The sequence below is a fragment of the Acomys minous genome, assembly GCF_964271855.1.
Source record: "Acomys minous genome assembly, chromosome: 2".
NCBI lineage: Eukaryota > Metazoa > Chordata > Mammalia > Rodentia > Muridae > Acomys > Acomys minous.
Genome location: NC_140484.1, coordinates 70448321 through 70473225, shown reverse-complemented (window position 1 = coordinate 70473225; position 24905 = coordinate 70448321). Strand labels below are relative to the sequence as shown.

The following is a 24905-nucleotide window of genomic DNA, read 5'->3' as shown; positions in this document are numbered from 1 at the left end:
GTAGGCAGATCTCTGTGAGTTCGAGGCCAGCCTGGTCTACAGAGTAAGTTCCCCACCCCCACCCACCAAAATAAAGAGTGTTTCCTGCCCTTTCGGAAGACTGGAGTCTGGATCCCAGCACCCATGCTGGGTGGCTCACAATCTCTTGTAACTCCAGCTCCAGGAATCTAATGCCCACTTCCACAGCCATACACACACACACACACACACACACACACACACACACACACACACACAGAGAGAGAGAGAGAGAGAGAGAGAGAGAGAGCGCACAGAGCTTATATTCATACAGACACAAATATACATATATAAATAATAATAAAATGTAATCCTACATGGAAGCTCATAACAAATTTTAATGCCTATTCTAGGATCCCAGCTTCCATGTGCACAAACATACATGCAGACACACACTCATACACGTAAAATAAAAATAAATAAATCTTTTTAAAGCCACCCTCCACCTGGAAAGATGACTCAGCAGTTAAGAGCACATGTTGCTCAGCCAGGCTCAGTTCCCATCACCCACATGGTGGCTCATGATCATTTGTAATTAACTCCAGTTCCTGGGGAGGTGTGATGCCCTCCTCTGACTGCCACAGGCACCAAACACATATTTGGTGCACACACATACATGGATGCAAAACATTCATATATAAAACAAAATGAATAAATCTAATAATTTTAAAGACTGGACTTTTGGCTTAGCTCAGTGGTAGAGTACTTGGGTCCCCTGCTCCAAAAATAAAAATAAAATAAATCGATTGAGGGAGGTTCCAGAGAAGTGAGGAGGGCTGGAGGCGGAGGTGGGGGGTGGTGGTGGAGGGGGGCTGCCAAGATGAATAAATTGCTCCAGCTGAGTCAGCTGAGTTCCACATACAGACCCCAGCAAAGCCTTTCCAGCCGGCTGAATGGAAGTGTATCCAGCTTATGAACATACCAGGCTTGCCTCTAGAAAACAAAAACAAAAAACACAAAAGCAAAGAAAGTCCAAAAGGGGCATCTAAGCATAAAATTGGAATTGTAAATAATTAATAATGATAATAATAATAATAATAATAATAATAATAATAATAAAAGAAAGAAGAAAAGTAGAAACCCAAAGCCGAAGAGATGAAAAGGAAAGAAAGAAAAAAAATTACAATTAAGAGCTCAACTCAGGGGATAGGGACTATCACGGGAAACAGACAGACAAACAGACACAGAGCTGATCAGGGTTGCAGGCACCTGTAGGAAGGCGGATCACCTGAGGCTAAGAGGTCAAGGCTAACATGGGCAATAGAGCTTGTCTTGGAAAGACCACTGGGACTTGCGTCCAGCCAGCCTGGCTGGAGAACGGTGTGCTGCAGGCTCAGTGAGAGAGACCCTATTTCAAGGGAACAAGAGAGCTGGACACCTGGCACCCTCCTCTGGTACCACATAGGCGTGATCCACACCACCACCAGCAGCAGCAGCAGCAGATCCTGTCTCCAGTGGAAGAAAAGGGGGAGGGGAAGGAAGAGAGAGCAGCTGATGCTTTAAGGAAGGTACTGACTGGTACCCCACCAGGCCTCCACCCTGAAATTCTACTCTGCAGTTCACAAAAGGGGGAAGCAGACAGTGAGCACAGAGGCCAAGATCGGACCACGTTCCTAAGGGCCAGTGTGGGCCCTGGCACTCCCTCCCATGGCGAACATGGATTCAATGGGTTAACATGTACGTGACAGGCTGTAGTCAGAAGACATTACCAAAACTAGACAGCAACTGAGTTCTGGAGGGCGCTGCGGGTGAAAGCAAGAAGCCCTCCCTACACAACCCACTCACTCACAGAGAACAAACCTCTCCCAGGGAACATTTTAAGCTCTTTAAAACACCTTTAAAAAAAAAATCCCCAAATAGATCCAGTTATGGGATCAAGTTGTAGTGCTAAGCAAAATATACCAAAAAAAATTTCAATACCATAGACTCTTTATAACTGTAAGCTTTGAAATACTTTGAAATAGAAAGAACTGTCATATCTAAATGCTGGCACAAAGCTCTCTCAGAGCTGGGAACCAGTCCCTACCCTACCTCCATGCCCCATCCTTGATGTGGTCTGCATAGAGCTGTACAAGCAGCCAATTCCTTGCAATCCTTGCCACATAGTAAACAGGCTCAGGGGATGTGAGCTAATGGATAAGTGAGTAGTTAGGAGGCTGAATGAACAAACGAATGAACGAAATGAACGAACGAACGAATGAATGAATGAACAAACGAATGAATGAACAAATGAATGAATGAATGAATGAATGAACAAACGAATGAATGAAATGAATGAATGAATGAACGAACAAATGAATGAACAAATGAATGAATGAATGAACAAATGAATGAACGAATGGATGAATGAATGAATGAACTCAGGGTTAGCCAACAAAACAAAAACAAAAGCTTGTTGGAGATTTCTCTGGAGTTCTTTTTAAAGATTTGTTTTTATGTTTAATTGTCTGTAATATGTAGGGGTGGCTGTGCACACATTTGTGGGGGGAGGGGGGCGGTGCCCCCAGAGGCCAGAGGCATCATATGCCCTGTAGCTGGAGTTACAGAAGGTCATGAGCCACCTGACACGGGTGCTGATAAACCAAGCGTGGGTCTTCTGGACGAGCAGACTGAGCTTTGAACGGCTGAGCCAGCTCTCCAGCCTGTCCTCTGTGGTTTCTTAAGACACAAATGGTGAATTATCCTAAAAGCTACGAAGACATCACATGCTAACTCGCAGGAAAAGGGCACATGAGAGAAAGGCTTTAAACCACAGAGAAATGGAAGGTGCTGGGTACAGACGTAAGGGAGGGATAAAAAACAACGAGAACCTGAGGGCAGGAGGCGAGAGGTGTCACGTTCCCAGTTTCCCAGAGTCCCCCAAATTCCCCAGATATATGCAGTGTTGAACCTTCCTAAGCCATGGCCCTGCTTTGCCCAGTGGCCTGAGTAACCTGCCCAGGTCTCAGTGAAAGGCAGTCTAGACTCTGGGCTGCTCTCTCTGACGGGGCTTCTAAGAACGAAAGGCCCAGCAGGCTAGAATGCATGCTTATCTTTCAAGGCCATGTCACGGCCAGGGTTTCAGGGCCAGGTGACAGTCCAGCCTGAGTGGAGGGCACACCTTCATCCCACAGAAGGGAAGAAACGCCTTGTGTTCCTGGCACGGGCCTAGATGTTCGCATACTGTAGAGAAGAAGAAGAAGAAGAAAGATGCCTGGACTCATGGACATAAGAGACAAAAAGACAAGACTACAAAAGACCCCGGAGAACATCGTACAAGATGCCGGAGTCGCTGAGTGTGAGCTAGTCACGGAGGAGAGGCTCAGAGGGGAAGCCATTGCGTGCAGTGAGCACCAGCACTTGGATCTCCAGGACTGAGGCATGGTGGCTTTGCCTGCAATTTCAGCCCGGGGAAAGAGGAGCCAGTGCAAGCCGGCTAGTGAGACCAGCCGTGTGAACAAGTTCTGGGTTTGATTGAGAGACCCTGCCTCAGTGACTAAAGTGGAAAAGTGTGGAGGGTAACACCTTCGCATCAGTCTCAGGCCTCCGGATGCGTGTTCACACATGTATAGGAGCACCCACACATGTGTGCTCATACACATGAAAAATAAAACTCATGCACACATGCACGACACTAGTACACACATATCCAACATACACACACACACACACACAAAAAAAAAAAAAACAGAAAAAGAAAAAAGGAAGAGAAATCAACAAAGTGGTCTTTAAGCTAACAGAGGTTTAAAAGCCTGATTTGTATCAAGCTCACAGCTGCCTCAATTGAGCGCAGATAGAGATAAAAACCTCCCACGCTCCCTTTGGGGCAGATGTGGTAAGTCTGATTGTGAAATTCAGTTAGGTGCCTTCTGCAGGGCCTGCCTCCTCCTCCACTTCTGGAAACTAGTAACTCAGAGCTGACTGCCTAGTTTTACCTCCCCAGCAGTGGGACCCAGTTGAGCCTGTGGGCCCAGGGGTCGGCTCTACATGCTGATGCAATGTTCGGTAGGTAGGTAACCTAACACAGGCTGCCACTGACCTCTCAAATTCTACCCCTGTAGCTGTGCATGGTAGCAGCGTGAAAGCTCAAAGCTGTGGCCCAGACCAAGACCCAGACATGCCAGTATCACCAATGGCTCCACCCTCCCCAGCAGCGCTGTGCTGGCTAGTTTTATGTCAACTTGACACAAGCTGGAGTCATTTGAGAGGAGAGAGCCTCCATTGATAAAATGCTTCCTCCATAAGATTGGGCTGAAGACAACCCTTAATTTTCTTCATTAGAGATTGATTTGAAAGGGTCCAGCCCACTCATTATGGGTGCTGCAACCCTTGAGATGGTGGTCCTGGGTACGGTAAGGATGCAGGCTGAGCAAGCCATGATGCACAAACCAGAAAGTGGCACCCCTTCACGACCTCTGTACCAGCTCCTGTCTATAGGTTTCCTGCCCTGTTTGAGTTCCTGGCCTGACTTCCTTCAGTGGTGGACTGTGACGTGGAAGTGTTAGCCAAATAAAGCCTTTTCTTCCCAAGTTGTTTTTCTTCCATCAACACTGTAGTAACCCTAGCTAGCCAGAAATTGGAACCAGGAGTGAGGTGTTTCTGTGACAGACCTGACCGTGTAGTTTTGAAGATAATTGCAGAAAGACTTTGGAACTTTGGGCTGTAAAAGGCCCCGAGTGTTCAAAGATTGGCGAGCTGTGCTGTCAGAGCTTGGGAGATAAGAGTGCTGAGAAAAACGCCTAAGATGGAGGCCTGGCTTGTGGTGTTCCAAAGGAAAGTTTGAGGCAGGCATCTCTGTTCCTTGAGCAGAGTGGGGAATCGGTGCAGTATTCATTATACTGGTGAGTGTGTTCCAGACTTAGGGACACATGCCTCCCAGAAGTCCTGGGGTAGGTGTTGGCCATGGGGCTGAAGAGAAGGATACTGGTTCTAGATTTCCATAGGCTGTAACAAGGCGGTGCCACCCAACATAACAACATTAAGGTCCTCTAGGGACTTTCCAGGGCCGTGGCACAAGGGCCCTTCCTTACAATAGCGCCCACATTCCCAGGTTTGGTCACACCTACCCTTAGCTTCCAATACATCCCAGCAGCCCCCTGGCAAACAGGACCCTCTCATGCCTGCTCTTGTCACCAGGCTGTTGTTCCTGCTTTTAGAATCACTGGTTCCCTTTCCCCAAGCAGCACTGCAGGTTTCAGGCCCCAACTCACTTCCCAGTAGACCTTGGTGACCTCCGCTGCCTGAGGGTCCTGAGACTTCCCACTTCCCACATCTGTGTGTGCCGCACTGGCAGATCGTGGTACTCTAACGAAGCCCGTCTGCTTTGCCCATGAGGCGGGTGTCTCCAGCGCTTTTCACGGTGCCCGGCACTGAGCAGGCACTCTGCAATGGGCTGGGCACTCCACAAGAACAGACACACACAGGGCAGGTGGGGTACAGGAAGGTGGCGGGGGGTGGCTCCAGAGCACTGTTAAAGCTCAGCTCTGTCCAGGACCTCTGCTTCCTGCCTGGGCCACAAGGATAGATTTGTTCTCTTGTGGGTCTCTCCCGCTTCTGACCTTCAAAGAGCAAGATGAAGGCCATCGGCATGGCCGCCTGACTCTGAGCTAGGTGCTTATGGCACGATGCTGGTCACATCGGATGCACAAGGCCAGCATACGGCGGAGGTTCTCCCAGGCCTGTCTTCAGTGCTGGGGATGGAGGAGAAGGGTGTGGCCTCCTTCCCAGGGGACCTCAAGCCTGAATACTACCTTTCCAATGCTGGTACAACTTCTTCCCACTTCCCCCGTGACCTCCCTTCCCCATCCAGGATGCTCTGGGAGAAAATGGCAGAAAGACACAAAAGCCCCACAATCCTTCGTAGTGGGGCTAGGCCAGCCTGGGAGACTCAAGCCACAGGAACCCATCTCAGACTCACTTCTTGTCCTTTCCAAAGAGGAAAGCCACAGGCTGCTCCACCCTGGGGAGAGAGCCTTGCACCAGACCAGGGAGATGCGCTTTCCAGGCTGTTGTCTACAAACATGTAATGGCTGATGGTCCTGGAGAGTCCAGCTTTAAGAGACAGAATCTCCAAACCTGGCAGCCTACAAGCCACATCTGCCTGGGGAGATGCTCTGTTTGGAGGGTAAGTGTGGCAGTTTGAATAAGAGTCATCCCCCACAAGCTCTTCTATTTGAATGTCTCTGCTTCCCAGTTGGTGAAGTGTTTGGGAAGAGGTGTGGTCTTGTAATCCTGGCTTCTCAGATTCAGTGGCCCATCGGGATTGAGTTCAAAGCCAACCTGGACAACTCAGTGAGACCTTGTCTCAAAAGGCACAAGTCTCAGTGAAAAGGTGTGTGCCTGACATGACCCACGCCCTAGATTCGAGCCCCAGCACTAGAAGGAGTAAAAGAAGAATCCAGATGTTCAACGTGAGAGAAGACTCTATGGAAAGAGAGGTCCCCCAGGTCAGGCACAGAAATACTATTGTAGTGGAGCGCTCCTGGCAGTGAGCTGAAGACAGAAGCAGAGCGCACGAGGGCCAGCCTTCAGGGCCCTCGGTGGGCAGCGCAGGCACCAGAAGCAAGACAGACATCCTCTGCCGGCCCCTCACTTCCAACATCCTTACCCAGAGTCCATGCGCTTTCACGGGACTTGTGGCCTTTGGTGGCCCTTCAGAAAGACAGCCGAAACCCACCCAGGCCACCCACCTGTCTTACATCCCTCTTTCAGAGGCTGCCTGGGGACCAAAGGCCACCTCTGACAAAAGACAAACACGTTCTGGGAGAAGTCACAAACGCCCTACATAGAATTTCTGTCAGCTACAGGAGGGGCCACCCAGTCACCTGCTGCTGGTCCTCTGATGAACGGTGTGCCTTCACGGCCACACATAGCATGGCTCACATCTGACAACACCGTTGTCACCCCGGGGGAGACATCCTCACGGCTTATTTACGAAGAAAACAGTTGACTCGATAAACGAAAACTGTTTACACTTACTTTGCGCATAGTGGCCAGCTTTAACAGGTCTCTTTAGAAAGGGCTGACTCACTCTCTTTTCCCCCAAAAAAAAAAAAAAATTATCAATATTTGGTCAACAGAATCCGAACTGAAATTTTTGAAATCTTCCCTCGAATCTGGTACAAGTGAGGACGGTCTTGGGCAAGTCCCAAATCTTGGCAACATGTGTCTGTGAGTGTTGTAATGAGAAGGAAAACAGATGAAGAAAGCAGACGGCAGAGACATACCTCCTTTTGGTCCTCTATTTTCTTGAAATCTTCACACGCTAGCCAAAACAAGACATTTTCCTCACTGAATTCCTTCTTCAAAAACTCCTGTAGATAAAAAAGAAAGACGGAATCATAGAGTGCTCAACATTGAGAAAGCAGAGTTTCCTTCAGAAGATGACTTAGCAAAAGTGGACCAAGGGGCCTGGTTTAATCAGCCCTTTAAAAAAAAAACTCCACCCAGAAAAACAAAGAACGTGGTTTATGTTGAAGCAAGAATTTCTTACGCATTTCACCTTAATGGTTTTGACACTGCAAGACAGAATAAAAATGAAGCGGGGAATCTGCTCACATTTCTAAGCTGACAATAAATTACCAAAAAGTAAATTAAGGCCGAAGATATATTAGCCCCTTCCAGACACTGTTTAAACAAAGTGCATTCCTCTAAAGCCAGGCCCCCGCCTTTTTTTTTTTTAAACAAAAGAAAAGAAAACACATTAAGCCTGTCCAAATCACAGTAATGTAGACCGTTTTAAGTTGGAGGTGTGCTTCCCTTCTGGTGAGGAGTTAGTACGTGGTCAGCTTTGCGGCTGTGTTCAGACCTCACTGGCCTCCAGGCAAAGCTCACCATTTGACTTCCCACCTGACCCAGGAACTCCACGGAGACCAGCAGCACCTTGGCCCATCACTTAAAAAGCCACGTTGCCAAGGGTCAGTACTGGACTCGTGCGATACCCTCCAATGCACAGGGAAAGCTATTTCTTGGTGGCTTGAGCCCTTTCTTGTCACATCAGCCCTCCTTCGGCCGACCCCTTCCCCAGCTTCACTTTGTCAGTTACCATCCGACCTCTTTCTCCCTCACCAGCCCGGATGCATCCAGACAGGGTCTGAGATCGGAGAGGATAACCCTCCACACCAGAGAGACCCAGACCATGCCTGCCAGTCCTGGAAACCCTTCGTCCAGATCCCTCTCAGGCAGAGCACCCTCCCCGTGGCCCTACTCTCCTCTCCGCTAACTATAGGAAAACCAGAGACAACAGGCTGCATGTCCCTTAGTGGAAGTTCAAGGTGGTCATGACAGATGAGCAGTTCTCAGTCTCCGGTCGGGACAGACAGTGTTAAATGTTGTCCTGGTCCCTGCGTCCACCCACCCCCCCATCCCCCATCATTCACACGTTTAAACTTTTCCTGTTGCATCAATGCGAATGAACAATGAAAAGGCAAACCCTAAATCTCTTCACGCCTTCAGGATCTTCCAGAAGATTCTCCAGGGAGGCTGCCCACTTGGCTGTGCTCTTGAGGCCTTGGTGGCTGCTGCTTGAGCCCCCATCGCTGTCGTGGATATCTACAAAACACAATTCAGACAGTGTCACCATCCAGAGGCTCTGTCCCATGCGCACGGTGCATGGGAGGAAATTAAGGTCAGCCTGCATAACAAGGTCATCACCACCAATGGCATCAACACGTGTTAGGGCCTGTCACAATGCTCGTTCTACTGACGTGGAAGTCACTATTCCTGCCACTGTTTAGACAAAAACAAAAAAAAAAAACAAAACAAAAAGCCCTGAGGTTCAAACCAAAGAAAGTAGTGGGTCTTGCCATTTCTATTATGTCCCAATTTGTCCATTGGCCCTGAGCCTCTCTGCAGACCACCTCCCATGGCCCCTGACCATGTCTTTTCCCTCCTCCTTTGCACAGTCATGGTGACTCCGTAGATCTGCTTTGGTTTTTTTGTTTGTTTTGTTGTTGTTGTTTTATTCTTCAAGACAGGGTTTCTCTGTGTAGCCTTGGCTGTCCTGGACTCACTTTGTAGACCAGGTTGGCCTCGAACTCACAACAATCCACCTGCCTCTGCCTCCCGAGTGCTGGGATTAAAGCCACCACCGCCCGGCTGAGTCCATGGATCTGAAAGCTCCTATAGCGCAGCATCTTCAGCCTGTGCGGCACATAAGGAAGAGTGTGAAGCAGGCCGGGAAGAGGACAGTCACACCAAGAGTTGTGAGAATACACAGGCATCAAGATAAATGTCTTCATGAGGTAGTCTTCTAAAAATTCAAAATTAATGCACAAAGAATCCATAAGGTAGAGGGGTAGAACGCGCACTTAGTGTGTACAGAGCCCTGGGTTCTTTCCTGAGTCCCAGAATACAGTCCATGGCAAACAATGGCCAACATTTTAAATAAAGCATCGGTGGTCTCCGTCTGTGTGGTTTGGCATCATGCTGTTACTTGTCCAGTTTTTATTTAAACTTCTGCAGTTTGGTTCATTGTGGAAGTCTCTGCATTAGTTTTGTTTGGAGGAGGAGTTGTTTGTCTGTTTGCTTTTCGAGACAGGGTTTCCTCTGTGTAGCCTTGGCTGTCCTGGACTCACTTCATAGTCCAGGCTGGCCTCGAACCTCCTGGAGTACTGGGATTACAGGGGTGTGCCACCGCGCCTGGCATTTTGTTTTGCTTTTAAACATGGCATATCTTTACAAGCCTAGCCGGAGATGCAGCAGTCGGGAAAGGGCTTGCCTAGCATCCACAGAGCCCTAGGTCCATCCTTAGCACGAGAGCAGCCATGGTAGCACCTGTGTGGGACCTAGCACTTGGGAGGTAGAGAGATCTGGAGTTCAGTCCTCCATGGCTACACAGTGAGTTCAGAGCCAGCCTGTGAAACATAAGGCCCTGCCTATAGATGGGTGGATGGGTGGATGGATGATAGATTAGAATGCACTGACCCTGAGGCAGCCCCCTAACCTGTTGGCACACAGGGTGCATGGGTGACTGCATGGAACATCTTACATCAACAGGCTTGACACATAACACCCTCTATAGCAAAGAAAAGGGGACGGCGGGCCTTGCACTATCACTCTGGGGTCACTTGGCTGAAGGAGGAAGTGATGCACAGACCTGGCCCGGACATGGAATCATGGGAAAACTACTGGCATGTCACTTTGGTTGAGTTCAAGGTCAAGTCCCAGCTTGACTGGTTTGAGCTACAAGGTCTTGGATAAAATCCATGTGTACATCTAAGGAGAAAGCCTCTGAGCTGGGGGCTGTCTAAACACTCAGGACGGAAGCACAAACTGTATTTCTCCACAGCAGGAGAGAGGATTTTGCATGTCATGTCTCCAACACAAAGAAATGAGAAGACTGAGTGGTAGACATGGCAGTCACCTAGACCTAATCCTTACATAATATACATTTAAATGTCCCCACCATATCTAACGGATATGTGTAATTATCATGTGTCCATTAGGGGATAAAAATAGGAGGTCTATCAGAGAGCGGTGAGAGCACAGAGTGTCGGTCTCTCTCTCCCTACCAAGGGAACTGTATTTACAGCTAGTTCTTTTTTTTTTTCCCACAATTGCCTTTTTTTTTTTTTGTCCCAGATATTAGAGACAAGATTTTATTTAAAAAAAAAAAAAAGCTTGAATCTTGGAGAAAATAAACTTTCCATTAAGAGACCAACAAAGTAAATCATTTTTAAAGCATGATTGAAAAAAAATCTTACATTGATCACTGAAAGCAGCTAGGAGGCCACGTATTTTTGAAAGAAACCTTATACCAGAATATACCAGCCTTGGGCTGAGGAGTAGGCTTAGTTGGTAAAGTGCCATCTGCACAAGCATGAGGACCCGAGCTCTAGTCCCAGCACCCACCTGTGAGTCTACTTGAGTTGCTAAGCTCCAGGCTGCTAAGGGACCCTGTCTCAAAAAAAATGGTATTAAGGAACAACCTTTGAGGTTGTCCACTGGCTTCAAAACATATGCACACACATAAGCACACCTACACACACACACACACACACACACACACACACACACACACACACCCGGGGTGGAGATAATATACTTAACAGTTGACAGTGACGTCCTTTTAGGGGGCAAAACAACCCATCCTAACCTTGATTTTGTTTGTTTTTTGAGAGAGGGTCTCACTATGTAGCCTATGCTGCCTGCCTGTCCCACCACACCCAGACTCACACTTTAACATCTTAATTTTCTGGGGATCAATTGCCTGCACCTCTATAAAACAGAACAGCATCAGAAACCTAGTTTCTGCCGGGGCTCATCAGTGAGGTAGTATGTGAGAAATTACTGGCGGCTGCACCAGTGCTCTCATCAAAGCAAACTCCCTAGAACAATTTACCAAATGACCCTGCTGGCCCTCCAGCGTGACGACTCTCCAACTCCTGGGTGAGAAATGACTTCCTGGCTCCGTGTGTATCACGGAACGTCAATCCCTCGACACAGATTTTTAAGTCATCGTTACAAGAGATTCCCGAAGCAGGGCTCGTCCCACCAAGCATCCCAGGAACTTACCTTCTGTCCTCTGCCCTCGAGAACAGTTTGACCATTTACTCCACTGGCCCAGCAGATCCTCTTAAGTAAATAAACACCGGGACACGAGTGTGCTGTTCTAGGAGCTACCTCAGGCAGCCACAAGCTCTCTTCCACGTCTTCAGCCGTGGTCTGAAAGGACGCCAACATTCCTGGCACTCTTTAAATAATCAACCACACCATGCTAAGTGTTCCACTGCCCTGCGCTATGGCAAATAAACGCACATGGCACCCAGGCAGTTGAGAGCTGGCTCTACGGCCGGGGAAATGCAAATCGGCCCCTTTACTGCTGGCGCCAATCAAATCTATAGGTAACTTTTTGTGGCAGCTTTCAGTTGAACAAGAAGTGAGGTGGCTGCTTTGGTACCTGAGGTCCATCCCTAGCACCCACACGGAAAGCCAGGAGCAGCAGGATTGCCTATGTGATCCCAGTGCTGGCGGGTGCAGAGACAGGAGGATTCCTGGGGCTCGTGGACAAGGCCCGCGAGGTGGATCACAGAGTCTCAGGTTCAGTGGGAAGCCATGGCCTAAAATAATAAGGTGGAAATGATTGAGGAAGGCACCTGGCATCAGTCTCTGGCTTCCACAATGTGCTGTGCTCAGGAATATGCACACACACACACACACACACACACACTTGTGCAACTCCAGATCCACTATCTAGACTGCTTCCTTAGAGTGGAAAGCAAAAGTCCAAGAAAAAAAAATAGACAAGAAAACGTCCTGGGTGACATCACACGGGACCAGTGGGACCAATCTGTCCTCATCAGGTTGCCTTCATAGAGCTCCTGGGTCGTTGGAACACAGAAAATGGTAGTCCCTCATGGGTATGTGCCGGGGCTCCCGTCTCCCTTGCATCAGAAAATAACAATGATATTGTGTGACTCAGGGGAGATATTATCAAAAGCTCTGGTTACTGGAGTTTTGACTTTGGAACTGTGTGTGTGTATGTGTCTGTGTGTGTGTGTGTGTGTGTGTGTTTAATCACCTGTATACATGGGATAGGAGCATTGTGCAAGTGAGTGCAAGGCCAGAGGAGGCCAGAAGAGGGCATCAGAGCTGAAGTTCCCGGTGGTTGTAAGCTACCTGACCAGCAGGCTGAGTACCAAATTCAAGTCTCCAGAGAATGATACGCACTCTTAGCTGCTGAACCATCTTTTGGACTTCAGGTCTCTTAACTAAAAGAAAGCCTTCCCTTTTATCCACTTCTGCCACTGTAACTTTCCCACACAGCTCTTCTACCAGCTCCTGTCATGTGTTTTCACTTTCCTTGGATATTGGTTTGGATCTTTTCCAAGACTTCAGATTGACTTTAAGGTTTTTTGTTGTTTGTTTTTCAACACTGGGGGTTGGCTCCAGTTCCTTGCACATGCTAGGCAAATGCTCGACCGCTAAGACATGCTCCCTTCTGCCACCTCCCCTCCCCTTTCCTCGTTCTGAGAAAGGGTTGTCTGGAACTCACTCTGTGGCCCAGATAGGTATTGATCCTGGCAATCCTCCTGCCTCAGCCTCCTGAGGAGCTGGGATTACAGGTCCAGGTCATCAGGCCCAGCCTGACTTTCAAGTCTGATTAAGATAGTTTGGTGTTCTTACAACAAACAGATCTTCCTGGTACAACATCTTCAAACACAATTCACTTAATGGCATCTATATTTTGTCTGTTTTTTTTTCATTTCTGTAACAACACACCTGAGGCAGGCTACTTTATAAAGCAAGAAGTTTGCTATGGCTCATTGATTCAGTTCCTAAGGGCCCCTACTATAAACAGTATTTCTAAAAAAAAAAAAAAAAAAAAAAAAAAAAAAAGTTTCTTCCGCCTTCCTAACACCTTACAACGGAAACTGTGTTTCAATACAGGAGCTTTGAGACACATTCAAACTGCACTCGGGTCACAGCAAGCCACCATCTCCAGGCTCCTGTGAAATATATCACCAGCCTTTTTCCATCTGGCATCATCCTGAATTCAGAAGACTTTGGTGACTCAGTGTCTCCTGTTCAGGAAACGTAATCTACTTTTTTTAAAATATTGACCAAGGGATCCTACAATCTCTCTGGTCTTTTGTTTTGGTTTTGGTTTTTCAAGACAAGGTTTCTCTGTGTAGCCTTGGCTGTCCTGGACTTGCTTTGTAGGCCAGGCTGGCCTCGAACTCACAGTGATCCGCCTGCCTCTGCCTCCCAAGTGCTGGGTTTAAAGGCGTGCGCCACTATGTCCAACCTCTCTGGTCACTTCAAATGTGAGGTTTCACCTTGTAACCACCAAGAGAAAGAATAGCTATTATCAATAGCAAGCAAGCTTACTCAACACCGTGGTGGCGCACATCTGTAATCCCACACTTGGAGGCAGTTCCAGGAGGATCCCTGCATATTCAGGGCCAGGCTGGTCACGTGGGGGAGCTCCTGACCAACCAGGACTGTACGGGAGACACTCTCAAAATACCACCATGCCTATTACTAATAATGACAATAAACACACACACACACACAATAAATTTATCTTCAGCTGATGACAAAACCAACTACAAGTGGTTTTCCAGGTATGCGGTTTCGCACTTTCATGTGGGTTGAAGGCACTCCTGCAACATTGACAGCACCCCCATTTTACAGGCAAGAAAGCTGAGATTAGAGACAGGGAAGAGTCACCTAGGTAGGAGGTGAAAATCTTGGTCTCAGGCAGGGCCGGCGGGCTGGCACCAGGGCACCCGCTCTTTCCCACAGGGTTCCACGGCTGATTCATTTTGATTCCTGTTCATTTTTACATTGAGAGGCCAGAAAGGAACAGCACTGGAGAGGCTAACAGCTGCAGGGTACGCTTTTAGTCCCGGCATTGGGGAGGCAGAGGCAGGCACGTCTCTGAGTCTGAGGCCAGCCTGGCCTATACATAGAGTTCAGCCAGAGCTATGTGGTGACATCCTGGAGAGAGAAAGAAAAGGAGAGACAGGGGTGGGGGGTGACAAATACCAATTACAGTGTGGGTGAAGACAGAAACTTTGGGTCAGTTCTGTACTGGGGAAGTCGGGGTGGGGTGGGGGGAGCCCTGTAGGACTTGAGCTAGACACACCTAGCACAGGCAGAGGGCGCTGACAGTTTCATTTCCATCTGCGCTGTCCCCGTGTGGTTTCTGACTTCGGTAAAAGCCTGTCTTCGAAGATGCATGCAGCACTGCCATGCAGATGGCTGGGGCCTGTTGCTTGCGATCCGTTTTGTAATACATTATTTATAGTAGCTGTGATGTCACGGCTGATGGAGACTTTCTCCAGACAGGAATTCCCTAGAAATCCACACTCAAAAGGCAGGCGTGTGCAGCCGTCATCAGACCTGAATGCTTGCAGCTTGGCTTTCTCCTGCTATTCTGCAGGGAGAGCCTCGTAAGGAACCCGCACAGCCCATTTCCCCAATCCAAAGGATATTTTAACAAGCTCTCCACATTCAACTTCCTCAATAGCAGAGGCTAAGACTTACGTCCTCACAGGCCCTGCTCTCGTCACAGCACAGTGAAGGAGACAAAGGAGACATTCACACCCAGGAGAAGGCAAGGATGCTGGCCCTGAATTCCAAAGCACTTAGACAGGATACCCCACCTTCCTTTCAAGCACTCTCCTTCGAGTGAACATGGCTCTCTCATCTATAATCCAGTATTTAGAAGACTGAGAGGTACGAAGATTAGGCTAGCCTCGGCTACCTAGCAAAGTCCTGAGACCAGTGTAAGCTCCATAATACTCTGGCCCATGAAAGTTCTTAAAGTAGGGGGGGGTGGAAGCTGGGCGGTGGTGGCACACGCCTTTAATCCCAGCACTCGGAAGGCAGAGGCAGGTGGATCCCTGTGAGTTCGAGGCCAACCTGGTCTACAATGCGAGTCCAGGACAGCCAAGGCTACACAGAGAGACCCTGTCTCGAAAAACCAAAAAAAAATTAAATTAAATTAAAAAATAAAGTGGGGTTGGGGGGGGAGGGACAAGAAACAAAGAAAAAGGAATACAAACAAATACTCCTCTTTACATGAAGTCTCAAGGGAAAACCACACCCACAAAACTTACTCAGAAAGTTCCTATCACCCATAGCGCATCAAGCGTAGTACAATTTTTTTTTTTTAAAGTTACATCCCAATTTAGAAGCAGAGAATCTGTTTGTTTTAGCTGCTGATCTACTTAAGACTCCACCGAAATTGGGTCATGGAAATTCTATATCTAAATAGGATAAGCAGGCTACCAAGACTTGATAGATAGCCTATGACCATATAGTGGGGGAGAATGTCCCCCTCGGTCACAGACCTAGGGGAAGGGGAATAGGGTGAAAGCAGGAGGGAGGAAGGAACGGGTGGCTACAAGTGAGGTAAAGATAACGGAGATGTACTCTGAATAAATAAATAAATTAATTTTAAAATATTTTAAAAATAAATAAATATTACTCTACCTATTTATCGCTTGGCACTTAGCCCCCTGAGAACTACCTTACAGGCTCGCCAGGGCCCCAGCTGGGGGCTTGGGAAAAAAGCTCTGCAGTTAGTAGAAAATGATGATGAAGTCTAAAACTTTTTGAAACCACCCTACTCACATCTGGCACCCAAGACAAGAACAAGAGGACAGGCCTTGGAGGATGGCACAGCTCAATGCAAGAGAGCTCAGGGCTCCAAGTGTGCCAGTGAGCACAGCAGACTCTCAGAAGGCACCAGTGTGCCTGTCTGGGCATTACACCCTCCCCGCTGGGCCCTGGTCCACCCCCCACCCCACCCCACCCCCGAAGCAAGCTAAGAATGGGTTCTGAGGGGCTGAGGGGGGCAGTGGGTAGTCCTTACATTCCATGCTCCCTCCAGTCCACCTAGAAGCTCCGGCAGACCAAAGCACAGCTCCCTTCTCGGATCCGCTTTGTAGGAGAAAGACAGGGGCTCAGGGCTCCCTGGCGCCCTCGGGTCCGAAGAAAAAACTAGCCTCAACATCCTCTTTTGGGTGGACTAAACAGCAGATGGCCACAGTTGTCAGCATCGACTAGAGGGAAGGAAACGGGGATGCCAGACTGTCCTGTGTGCCCTCCCGAGAATCCCCCGCTTTCTAGGCCGCAAGAGGCCCAGAAAAACAACGATGGCCCCTAAGGCCCTGAAAAAAATGACAATGGCCCCAAGTCCCTGGCCACCACTGACTTTCCTTGTCTCCAAGAACAGGGCTTGACATGTATGCATAAATGTCCCTTTCCTCAACACACTCCTTCCCTGTCTCTACCTCACTTCAAGATAAGGAGCTTCTGGGCTAGAGCTGGGGCTCAGCAGCAGAGCACTTACCCAGCACACATAAAGCATTGTGTGAATCCCAAACCCTGTAAAGATCTGTTGGCAGAACCAGCCACGCGTTCTTTGTGTGTGAGGGGAGGCAGTGTTAAGGCAAGCTCTTCATATGTAGCTCTGGCTGGTCTCAAATTTCCAGCAAACCCCCTGCCTCAGCCTCCCAAGTTCACCCATGATTTATGAATTAGCCCGTACATTTATTTTCCGGCTTGCTTGCTTGGTTTTGTTGTTGTTATTAGTGGTGGCGGGGTTTTTTTTTAATTTGGGGAGGAGGGTTGGTTGTAGTCTGTTTTTGTTTTGTTTTGTTTTACTTTGAGGGCTGTATGTGAGGGTGTGTGTGTGATTGTTGTGTGTCTGAGTATGTGTGTGTGTGTGTGTGTGTGTGTGTGTGTGTATGCGCGTGCGCGCGAGAGCATGTTGAGAAAGGACATCATGTAGCTCTGGTTGGCCTTGACTTGCCAGGTAGCTAAGGATGATCTTGAATTTCTGACCCTCCTCCCTCCTAAAAATCCAGCATGGCCAGTTTTACGTTGTCCTGGGGATTGAATTCAGCAGGTTGTACCTGCTACTTGCCCCCCCCCCCCCCCCCCGCCAACCACATACTTCTTTGTGTGTCTGTTCCTGTGTGTGCTGCACAGGTACGCGTGAAGCCTCGGGTGTCTCTTCTCAGGCACCGTCCACCTTGTCTTTTGATAGAGTCTCCCGCTAGCCAGCTAAATAGGCTAGACCTGCAGGCCAGTGAGTCCCAGGCATCCACCTGCCTTCACATCCCCAGCGCTGGGGTTACAAGCAGGCAGCACCCTCAGGGTTCTGGGGACCCAGCCCAGGTCCAAATAAGGGCACTTCACCAACTGCGCTCTCTTCCCAGGCGCCAGCCCACACATTTCCTAAGAACAGAGTCAGTGTGTTCCTCAGGGGCCGACCTCACATCTGGTACGCCGGAATATAGTTTATAGTGATCAATACACTGGAGGAATAAGTTGAGCTGAGCACTGATCAAGGGGTCAGAGGCACTGAAAGGTAAAGGAGACACTAAAAACAGGTGACGGTCACTGAAAATGTACGGCAACCCAACAAGGCGCACACAGGTGAGTGGAAGCAAGCCACGGAATGGAGGAGATTGGATTCATGGCTGGCTGAGGAAACTGGGGAGTTAAACATGCAAGAAATGAAAGAAAGCCCTGACTTTCAGTCACAGATTCACTATGAATTGAGAAAACAAGACCAGGAATTCCCAGACAGGAGGGGAAGGACATAGGAGAAGCTGTCACCTCCATATTTATTCACTAAATATTTAACAAGGTGACTGAGCAGAGGAGTGTGCAGATAAGCCCCAGACTAGGCTCCAAGACCAGCTATCTTGTCTGCTTCTTTGGAAATAAGTAGCCCTGAATTAGTCCCCACCGGGGGGACCCAACTTCCCTTCTTCTGAGACAAAGTGCTATCAGCATGCAGAGGACCAGCCGGGCCTGGAGGAAGGCCACCCTCAAGGAGGCAGGAACACGCAATACCTCCCCCAAGGCAGAGTGAGGGGGCCAGAAAATGGGTTAAAAAGAAAGACAGACCAGGTGGAAAGGCAGCATGGCGACCCTGAACACCAGGCATGGCCCTCAAGAAACGGGAGCCAGACCCAAACAGAAATTTGTCCCTAGAAGTCTGCATGGACTGTTTCATATAGTAGACGCCTTCTGACAGCTCTTATCTGGGGGCCGCTGGCATTGCCTGCCTGAGGCCCCTCTTCTCTCACTGCCACCCCCAGACTGCTGCAGTGGACAGCTATCTGGGGGAAACAGAAGTGACCAGAATATATTTAGTAGCATCTAAACAACAAGTTCTCAGAGACCAGCATGAGGGGGTCAAAGGGATCCCTCAGCTCAGGGAGGGAAGGGCCTGGCTTCCCATGAAAGCACTAGGCAATGGCCAGTGCAGACCCTGCCTGGGCATCTGTCTAAGTCTTCTGCTCTGAGGAAAGAAGATGAAAGACAAAATACAGATGAGTGGCAGCTACTGAAGCCACCTCGAACCTCCTGACCACCCATGTCATCTGCAACTTGCTCTTGGTAGGACCCAAGCAGGCTGAGCTGATGTCATCCGGACAAAAAACCCATCTCATCCTGGCTTTTGCACACTTGTGGGCTAGCCTCCTCCTCTCCCAACGACCATCTTATCCTGGCCTTTCCACACTTGTGGGCTAGCCTCCTCCTCTCCCAACGACCATCTCATCCTGGCCTTTGCACACTTGTGGGCTAGCCTCCTCCTCTCCCAACGACCATCTCATCCTGGCCTTTGCACACTTGTGGGCTAGCCTCATCCTCTCCCAACAACCATCTCCTCCTGGCCTTTCCACACTTGCTGGCTAGCCTTACCCTCTCCCAACGACCATCTCATCCTGGCCTTTCCACACTTGCTGGCTAGCCTTACCCTCTCCCAACGACCATCCCATCCTAGCCTTTGCACTCTTGTGGGCTAGCCTCATCCTCTCCCAACAACCATCTCATCCTAGCCTTTGCACACTTGTGGGCTAGCCTAAGCCTCTCCCAACCCTCAGGCCCAGCCCATGAGTTCCTACAAAGGCAAGGTTCCCCAACTGCCAAGATGTTCCACTGTAGATTTGTTAAAAACAAACACATGCCAGGCAAGGTGGCACACACCTTTAATCCCAGCACTTGGGGAGGCAGAGGCAGGTGGAACTCTGTGAGTTCAAGGCCAGCCTGGTCTACAGAGTGAGTCCAGGACAGCAAAGGCTACAAGGAGAAATGAAACAAAACAAAACAAAGAAAAACATTTCTGTGCAGACTGTCACCTTTAAATAAAAATTTAAGCCCAGGACTAACTCTGAAACTGTTCCCATGCCTTAAAGGGATAGTGTAAGAGAGCATCTCTGGCAGGCCACCAGGCAGTCTAGGTATAGGGCGAGACCAGGGGCGTGGCTTTTACTTTGGTTCTGAGGTAGGATCTTGCCAGTTATTAGCAGTGTGGGTCGTGGGTAAGGGGCAGGATCCTCTGAGGCGTCCTCACACTTCAGCATAAACACCACTGGGGTTCTTGCTGAAAGTGAAGCAGACTCTTCTGGCTCCCCTTTGGTTCTCCAAGATTGAACTGCGGACTGACTTGTGCCAAGCCCCCTACTTCCCCTACCTGGTAGGCAGAACATAAGGCCTCCAGCAAAGACCCCCTCCCCCAACTAGACCTTAGAAGCAGGTGAGGCTTACAGCCCTCAGCTTGCACGGAAACTGCCTTTGATGAGATGTAGCTCTTTAAGCTAAATAAACGAGAAATGCTCGGGGGGGGGGGGGGGGGGGGGGTGCCGGCAGGCAAGAAAATGCTGGGGGGGGGGGCGCGGGCAGGCTTGCAGGCTCATGCAGAGGCACATCCAGTTTTGGTGGGGCCTCAGTCAGATATTTTGGAAAAGCTCTTTAAAAATGAAGTTCAGGTGGGGATGTCAGTCTGTAGCAGACCACTCGCCTACATGGGCAGGGCCTCGGGCACACCTCTAGCACAAGAAAAAAAAAATAATCAGAACTACCCTCCCCTCCCCAAACCCTTAATGGTCCTGAGGATAGCTCGCCTGCTGCGCCCCCCCCCCTCCTCCCCATCTCTGTTAGGAGCCCTCACCACCTTCCCTCCTTTCTCTTTTGGCTCCTTCTTTTTTTCCTATAGGATGGTGATGATAGTGACCAAACTGGCAGGGGCTCGGGTCCTTTCTCGAGGGCAGCAGACCTTGTGCCCATAGGTTTCAAGGAAACTGGGCTCTTGCATCCCAGACAGCCAACACCAAGCTCTGCTGTGTAACTGCTGGCCTCTCTATCAGCGGTGTGGGCAAACGTTATCAGAGTTAGTCTGTTGCCTTGGAACAGACAGACGGGTGATGCTAATGTTTGTGAAACTGCCCTTCAGTTAGGGAATGCAACCTGGCCACATGCAAAAGCATCCTAAAGCCATGTATCTGCCATGATTCAGTAGTTTCTATTTATATTATGTTCAGGCCAAATATAATTCTAAGCAAAAGCAACCTATGCAGGGCTAGTCACCGTTCCTCTACATAATAAGAAAGAGAAAGAAAACTAGAAACTCCTGTACCTTCATCATGTATCTAGCATTGCACTTAGCACTTCTCATGTTTAACTGCTCACCCTGCTGTTGGTAACGTGAGCACATATTTATCAGAATTAAAGTCTGTAGTTAAGGGACAGCAACATGGTTCAGTGGGTGAGGATGCTCGCATCCATGCCTGACCGCCTGAGGTTGAAGACCCATATGGTAGAAAAGAACTGATTTCCACAAGCTGTCTCCTGACCTCCACATGCGAGCCGTGGCTTGCACACAGACACACAGGTGATAAATGTAATTGAAAAAAACAAACAAACAAACAAGTATGTAGTTAAGTCCATATCCCTCTTAAATCCACAGTACAGAGGCTCATCAAGTCTTGACGTCTGATATATATTGATATGTCCCACCACGGTTAATTCCAGTCTACCTATGGCTTAGCAACCAGTTCCCAGGTGCCCTGAACAGTCAGCAATTGGCTCTTGCAAGCTACACTGAGCCAGCACCAGCACAGCTCTGTGGCACAGAGAGGTCCAAGGACATTCATTATTCAGTGTCGCAGAGTGGTGGAGTCAAGATTGGAGTCAGAAGTTTAACTCCAGTGCCTAGAATCTGACTGCCCCTCCGTGTGGCCTGGGTTGGTCATCAGCACTCACGAGGGAATCTGACTGCGTGGAAAACCCTAATGGAGCACTCTAAAGCATATTAGGCAACGGTGCAAACTCTTTACAATAACTCCATGGGATCTGACTTCAGTGGGGTCGTCTTAAATATTTAATGAAATGATTTGCATGAGTTGATGGGTGGAGGGCAGGCTCCAATTAAGCACTTAAAGCTACACTTTGCACATCCTTACTCACAAAGAGGCTGCACAACTGGGGAGTGGTGGCAGTGGGATTGGGGCTCTGTCTGATTGCAGTGGCTTAACCACATTTGATGTTTAGGTGAAAAGAGGAAACCAGCTAAACGCGTCATGAATCTCCCGGCCGACAGGAAAAGCAAGCCTGTGAACTCGGAACCCAGAGTCAAGCAAACAAGGTTACTTTAAGAGACCCACCAACTAAGAGTGGAGCTGGTTATACCCAGCACCCTGGCTTCAGAACCCCACCCCTCCCGACGCGGTTCTAAGGGAGAAGGGAGGGTGTCAACCCAGCTGGCCACAGCACCAGCCATCAGAGTGTCGGGTGTTATTATGAGCAAAAAAGGATGACTCGGTTCAAATCACCGTTTCTGCACCGTGGGTTCTTTGTCTTGCCAAGTTGCCCCAAACTATGGGTCGGGTTGGTTCCGGGGGAAAGACAAAATGACTCCTCCGCCGTGTCACATAAGTACCACCACCACCACCACCACCCCGCCCTGGTGTGCAGCCACCTAGGGACTCCACTTTTTGGCGCCGTGGGACCGGGCCCTTAGGGGATGCAGAGGTCCAATGGAGCATCCTTCCCATTTGGCCCGCGGAGAAGGATGCACGCAGGAGGGGAGTCTGGCTCTCACGCTGCCTGGGAGTGTGGAGCTGTTAGATGTCTCCCGTGGCTCCTAGACCTTCTCTAGAAAGAAAGCTGTTGTGGCTCCCGCTTCAAGCCCAACTTCCTCCTCGGGCGGCTCCCGGCTCTGCGCTCCCGCCGCGGCTGGGACAGAGCGAGCGGGAAGAAGCGCGGCTGCTGTCCCGGCGGCACCGCGGTGCCGCGACAGGGGACCCCGCGACCCTGCCCTTCCCATGCCCCAGCGCCCGCGGCCGCTTACCAGACGGCGGCCGCTTCCTGCTCAGTCGGCTTACAGCGCGGGTGAACATCGCCGCGGGCGCCCAGAGGACGGAGCAACCGGGCAGCGCGGCTGCTGAGCCCGAAGAGGGCAAGGAGGAGGAGGAGCCCGCGCGACGCCGCCCCTCCAGGCCCCGCCCGTCGCCTCCTCTCTGCCGCGCTCCTCTCTCCCTGCCCACCCGCGCCCGTGGGCAACTGGGTCCAGCCCCCAGCTACCCGCTCAGGGCAGGGCTCGGTGGCCCCGGGTGACCCTCAGCTCCCGCGCACATCCCGGTCCCTCCCATCACGGCCTGAGAGACGCACAACGTTGTATGTCCCCGCCAGGCCCGAGTCACCTCCCAGATCGCCCCCGGGTCTACCCGACTCCGACTCCGTGGGCGCAAGGCCTGCTCACGCCGTGAATGCCTGAGAGGCGTCACCAGAGTCCCGAGCCAAGCCGCCGCGAGTGGGCACCCACTCCAGCCCACGCCACTACTGTGCCGGGCTTCGAGACCTTGGAGAATGCTGTCTGAGCCTCTGCGGTTCCCGAGCGGAACGGAGCGCGCCGGCACATTTTTAACTTGGACGACACTTGGGTACAGTCTCAGGAGGACCTTTGCGCTCAACTACCGGAATCCCCGTAGGTCCCAGCGCCGGGCTGGTCGCTCCTCTCCCGGTGCCTGACACCTGCTCAGCGCCGCGCTCAACGCCCATCTAGTTTCTCATTTCTTCTACAAAACAGCTCAAGAGGGGGGGTGTCGTTAGCCCCGTTTTCTTGAGCATTTGGTTTGCAAGGAATTGTCTTTCTGGCGAGTTTTATTTTTCTCCTTGTGGATCTGGCTTTGTCTCGAAATTGGTCCTTATTTTTAGCTGTGCTAATTGCTATTTTTCTAAACCATTCCCCAGCCGCCGCCGCCCCCCCCCCCCCGCGCGTTCTTTCTCAGGATTTTCACTAGTTAGCACTTTCCTTTATATCTTCTATTCTGAGCTTCCCATTTTGCTCTATTTTCCTCCCTTTTTTGTCCCCCCTGCAGTCCCAGCGCCACCTCAGCTCTGGCCCTCTGTGGTTATTCTCCATCTTTCTCCCTACCCTTCCCCACTCCATCATTTCCAAACGCGGCCCTTTGTAGTACCCGAAGAGGACATTCCACCCCTTGAAGGCTGCAGAGGTCTTCAGGCGCGGCTAGCAGGTGAGCACCCTCAGAGAGCCTGGCTTCCAGGCGGCGCTTTATGAATGTTTCCGGCTGCTGTTGGCCCCCTCCCGGGACAAGCTTCCAGCCACTGGGTCCTAGACAAGCGCTCTGTAAGGGCTGAGCCTAAACCAACAGGGACAGGTGTAGTGGTGCATTCCTTTAATCGCAGCGGTCCCAGCGGAAGCAGGAGGATTCTTCGACTTAAAAAAAAAAAAAAAAAAAAAAAAACCAACCTGGTCTACATAGCAATTTCTAGGACAGGCAGGGCTACCTAGAGAGTAGAAAAAGAAAGAAAAGAAGAGCCGGAGAAAGGGAGGAAGAGAGGGAGAGAAAGAGACAGAGACAGAGACAGAGGGAGACAGAGGGGGGGGGAAGGAGGGAGAGAGAGAGGAAGAGAGGGGGGAGGGAGGGAGGGAGGGAGGGAAGGGGAAGGAGGGAGACAGAGAGGGAGGGAGGGAGGGGGAAAGGAGGGAAAGAGAGGGGGAGAGAGAGGGAGATTGGGAGAGAGGGGGGAAGGAGGGAGGGAGACAGAGAGGGAGGGAGGGAGGGAGGGAGGAGCTAAGGAGGGAGACGGAGAGGAAAAGAGTGAGAGAGGGAGAGGGAAAGGAGGGAGAGTGAGAGAAAGAAAAAAAGAGGGAGTTGAACCATCCCAGTGAGACCACTGACTTCTGAGAACAGTAACAGTATTTTCCCTGCCCACCTCCACTGAAAGTTTCCCCAGAGGCTGTTCACAGATACACCGATGCTAACACAGGAAAAGGAGGAGTCCAAGCACAATGAAGTTAGACACAGGCAGCCAAACCCAACACTCACAGCCAAGTCCTCCCCACCATCCCCTCAGCAAGGTGGCCCAGGATAGCTCTGCAGCCCTGCTGCGCCAAGTCCTCCAGGGTTCCGAGACAATGGGAAACAATGGGAAAAGTAAACAGCTTTAGATCCCTTTCTCTGTCCTGTGAGCTTGTCAAAGGACCCTGGGGTTAAGAGTTAGTAAATAGGGCTGGAGAGGTGGCTCAGAGGTTAAGAGTACTGGTTGCTCTTTTAGAGGTCCTGAGTTCAATTCCCAGCAACCGCAAGATGGCTTGCCACCATCCATACTGGGATCAAGTCTCTCTTCTGGTG

At 50.1% G+C, this 24905-nt stretch overlaps 1 protein-coding gene across 4 annotated transcripts in view; it reads right to left on the bottom strand.

The window, feature by feature from the left end:
- RGS10 (regulator of G protein signaling 10) overlaps positions 1-23957 on the bottom strand; it is a 42374-nt gene extending 18417 nt beyond the window's left edge. Inside the window, exons 1-3 of one of the 4 annotated variants that reach the window (XM_084764525.1) lie at positions 23727-23957; positions 8429-8547; positions 7224-7310 (exon numbers count right to left, since the gene is read on the bottom strand). In XM_084764525.1, the coding sequence (XP_084620651.1) occupies positions 7224-7310; positions 8429-8547; positions 23727-23739 (219 nt within the window). In that variant the 5' untranslated portion in view covers positions 23740-23957. Of the gene's footprint in view, positions 1-7223; positions 7311-8428; positions 8548-16321; positions 16437-22597; positions 22854-23726 lie in introns of those variants that run through there. The other 3 variants (XM_084764527.1, XM_084764524.1, XM_084764526.1) reach the window with 3 other exon arrangements.
- Positions 23958-24905: the final 948 nt, after the last annotated feature.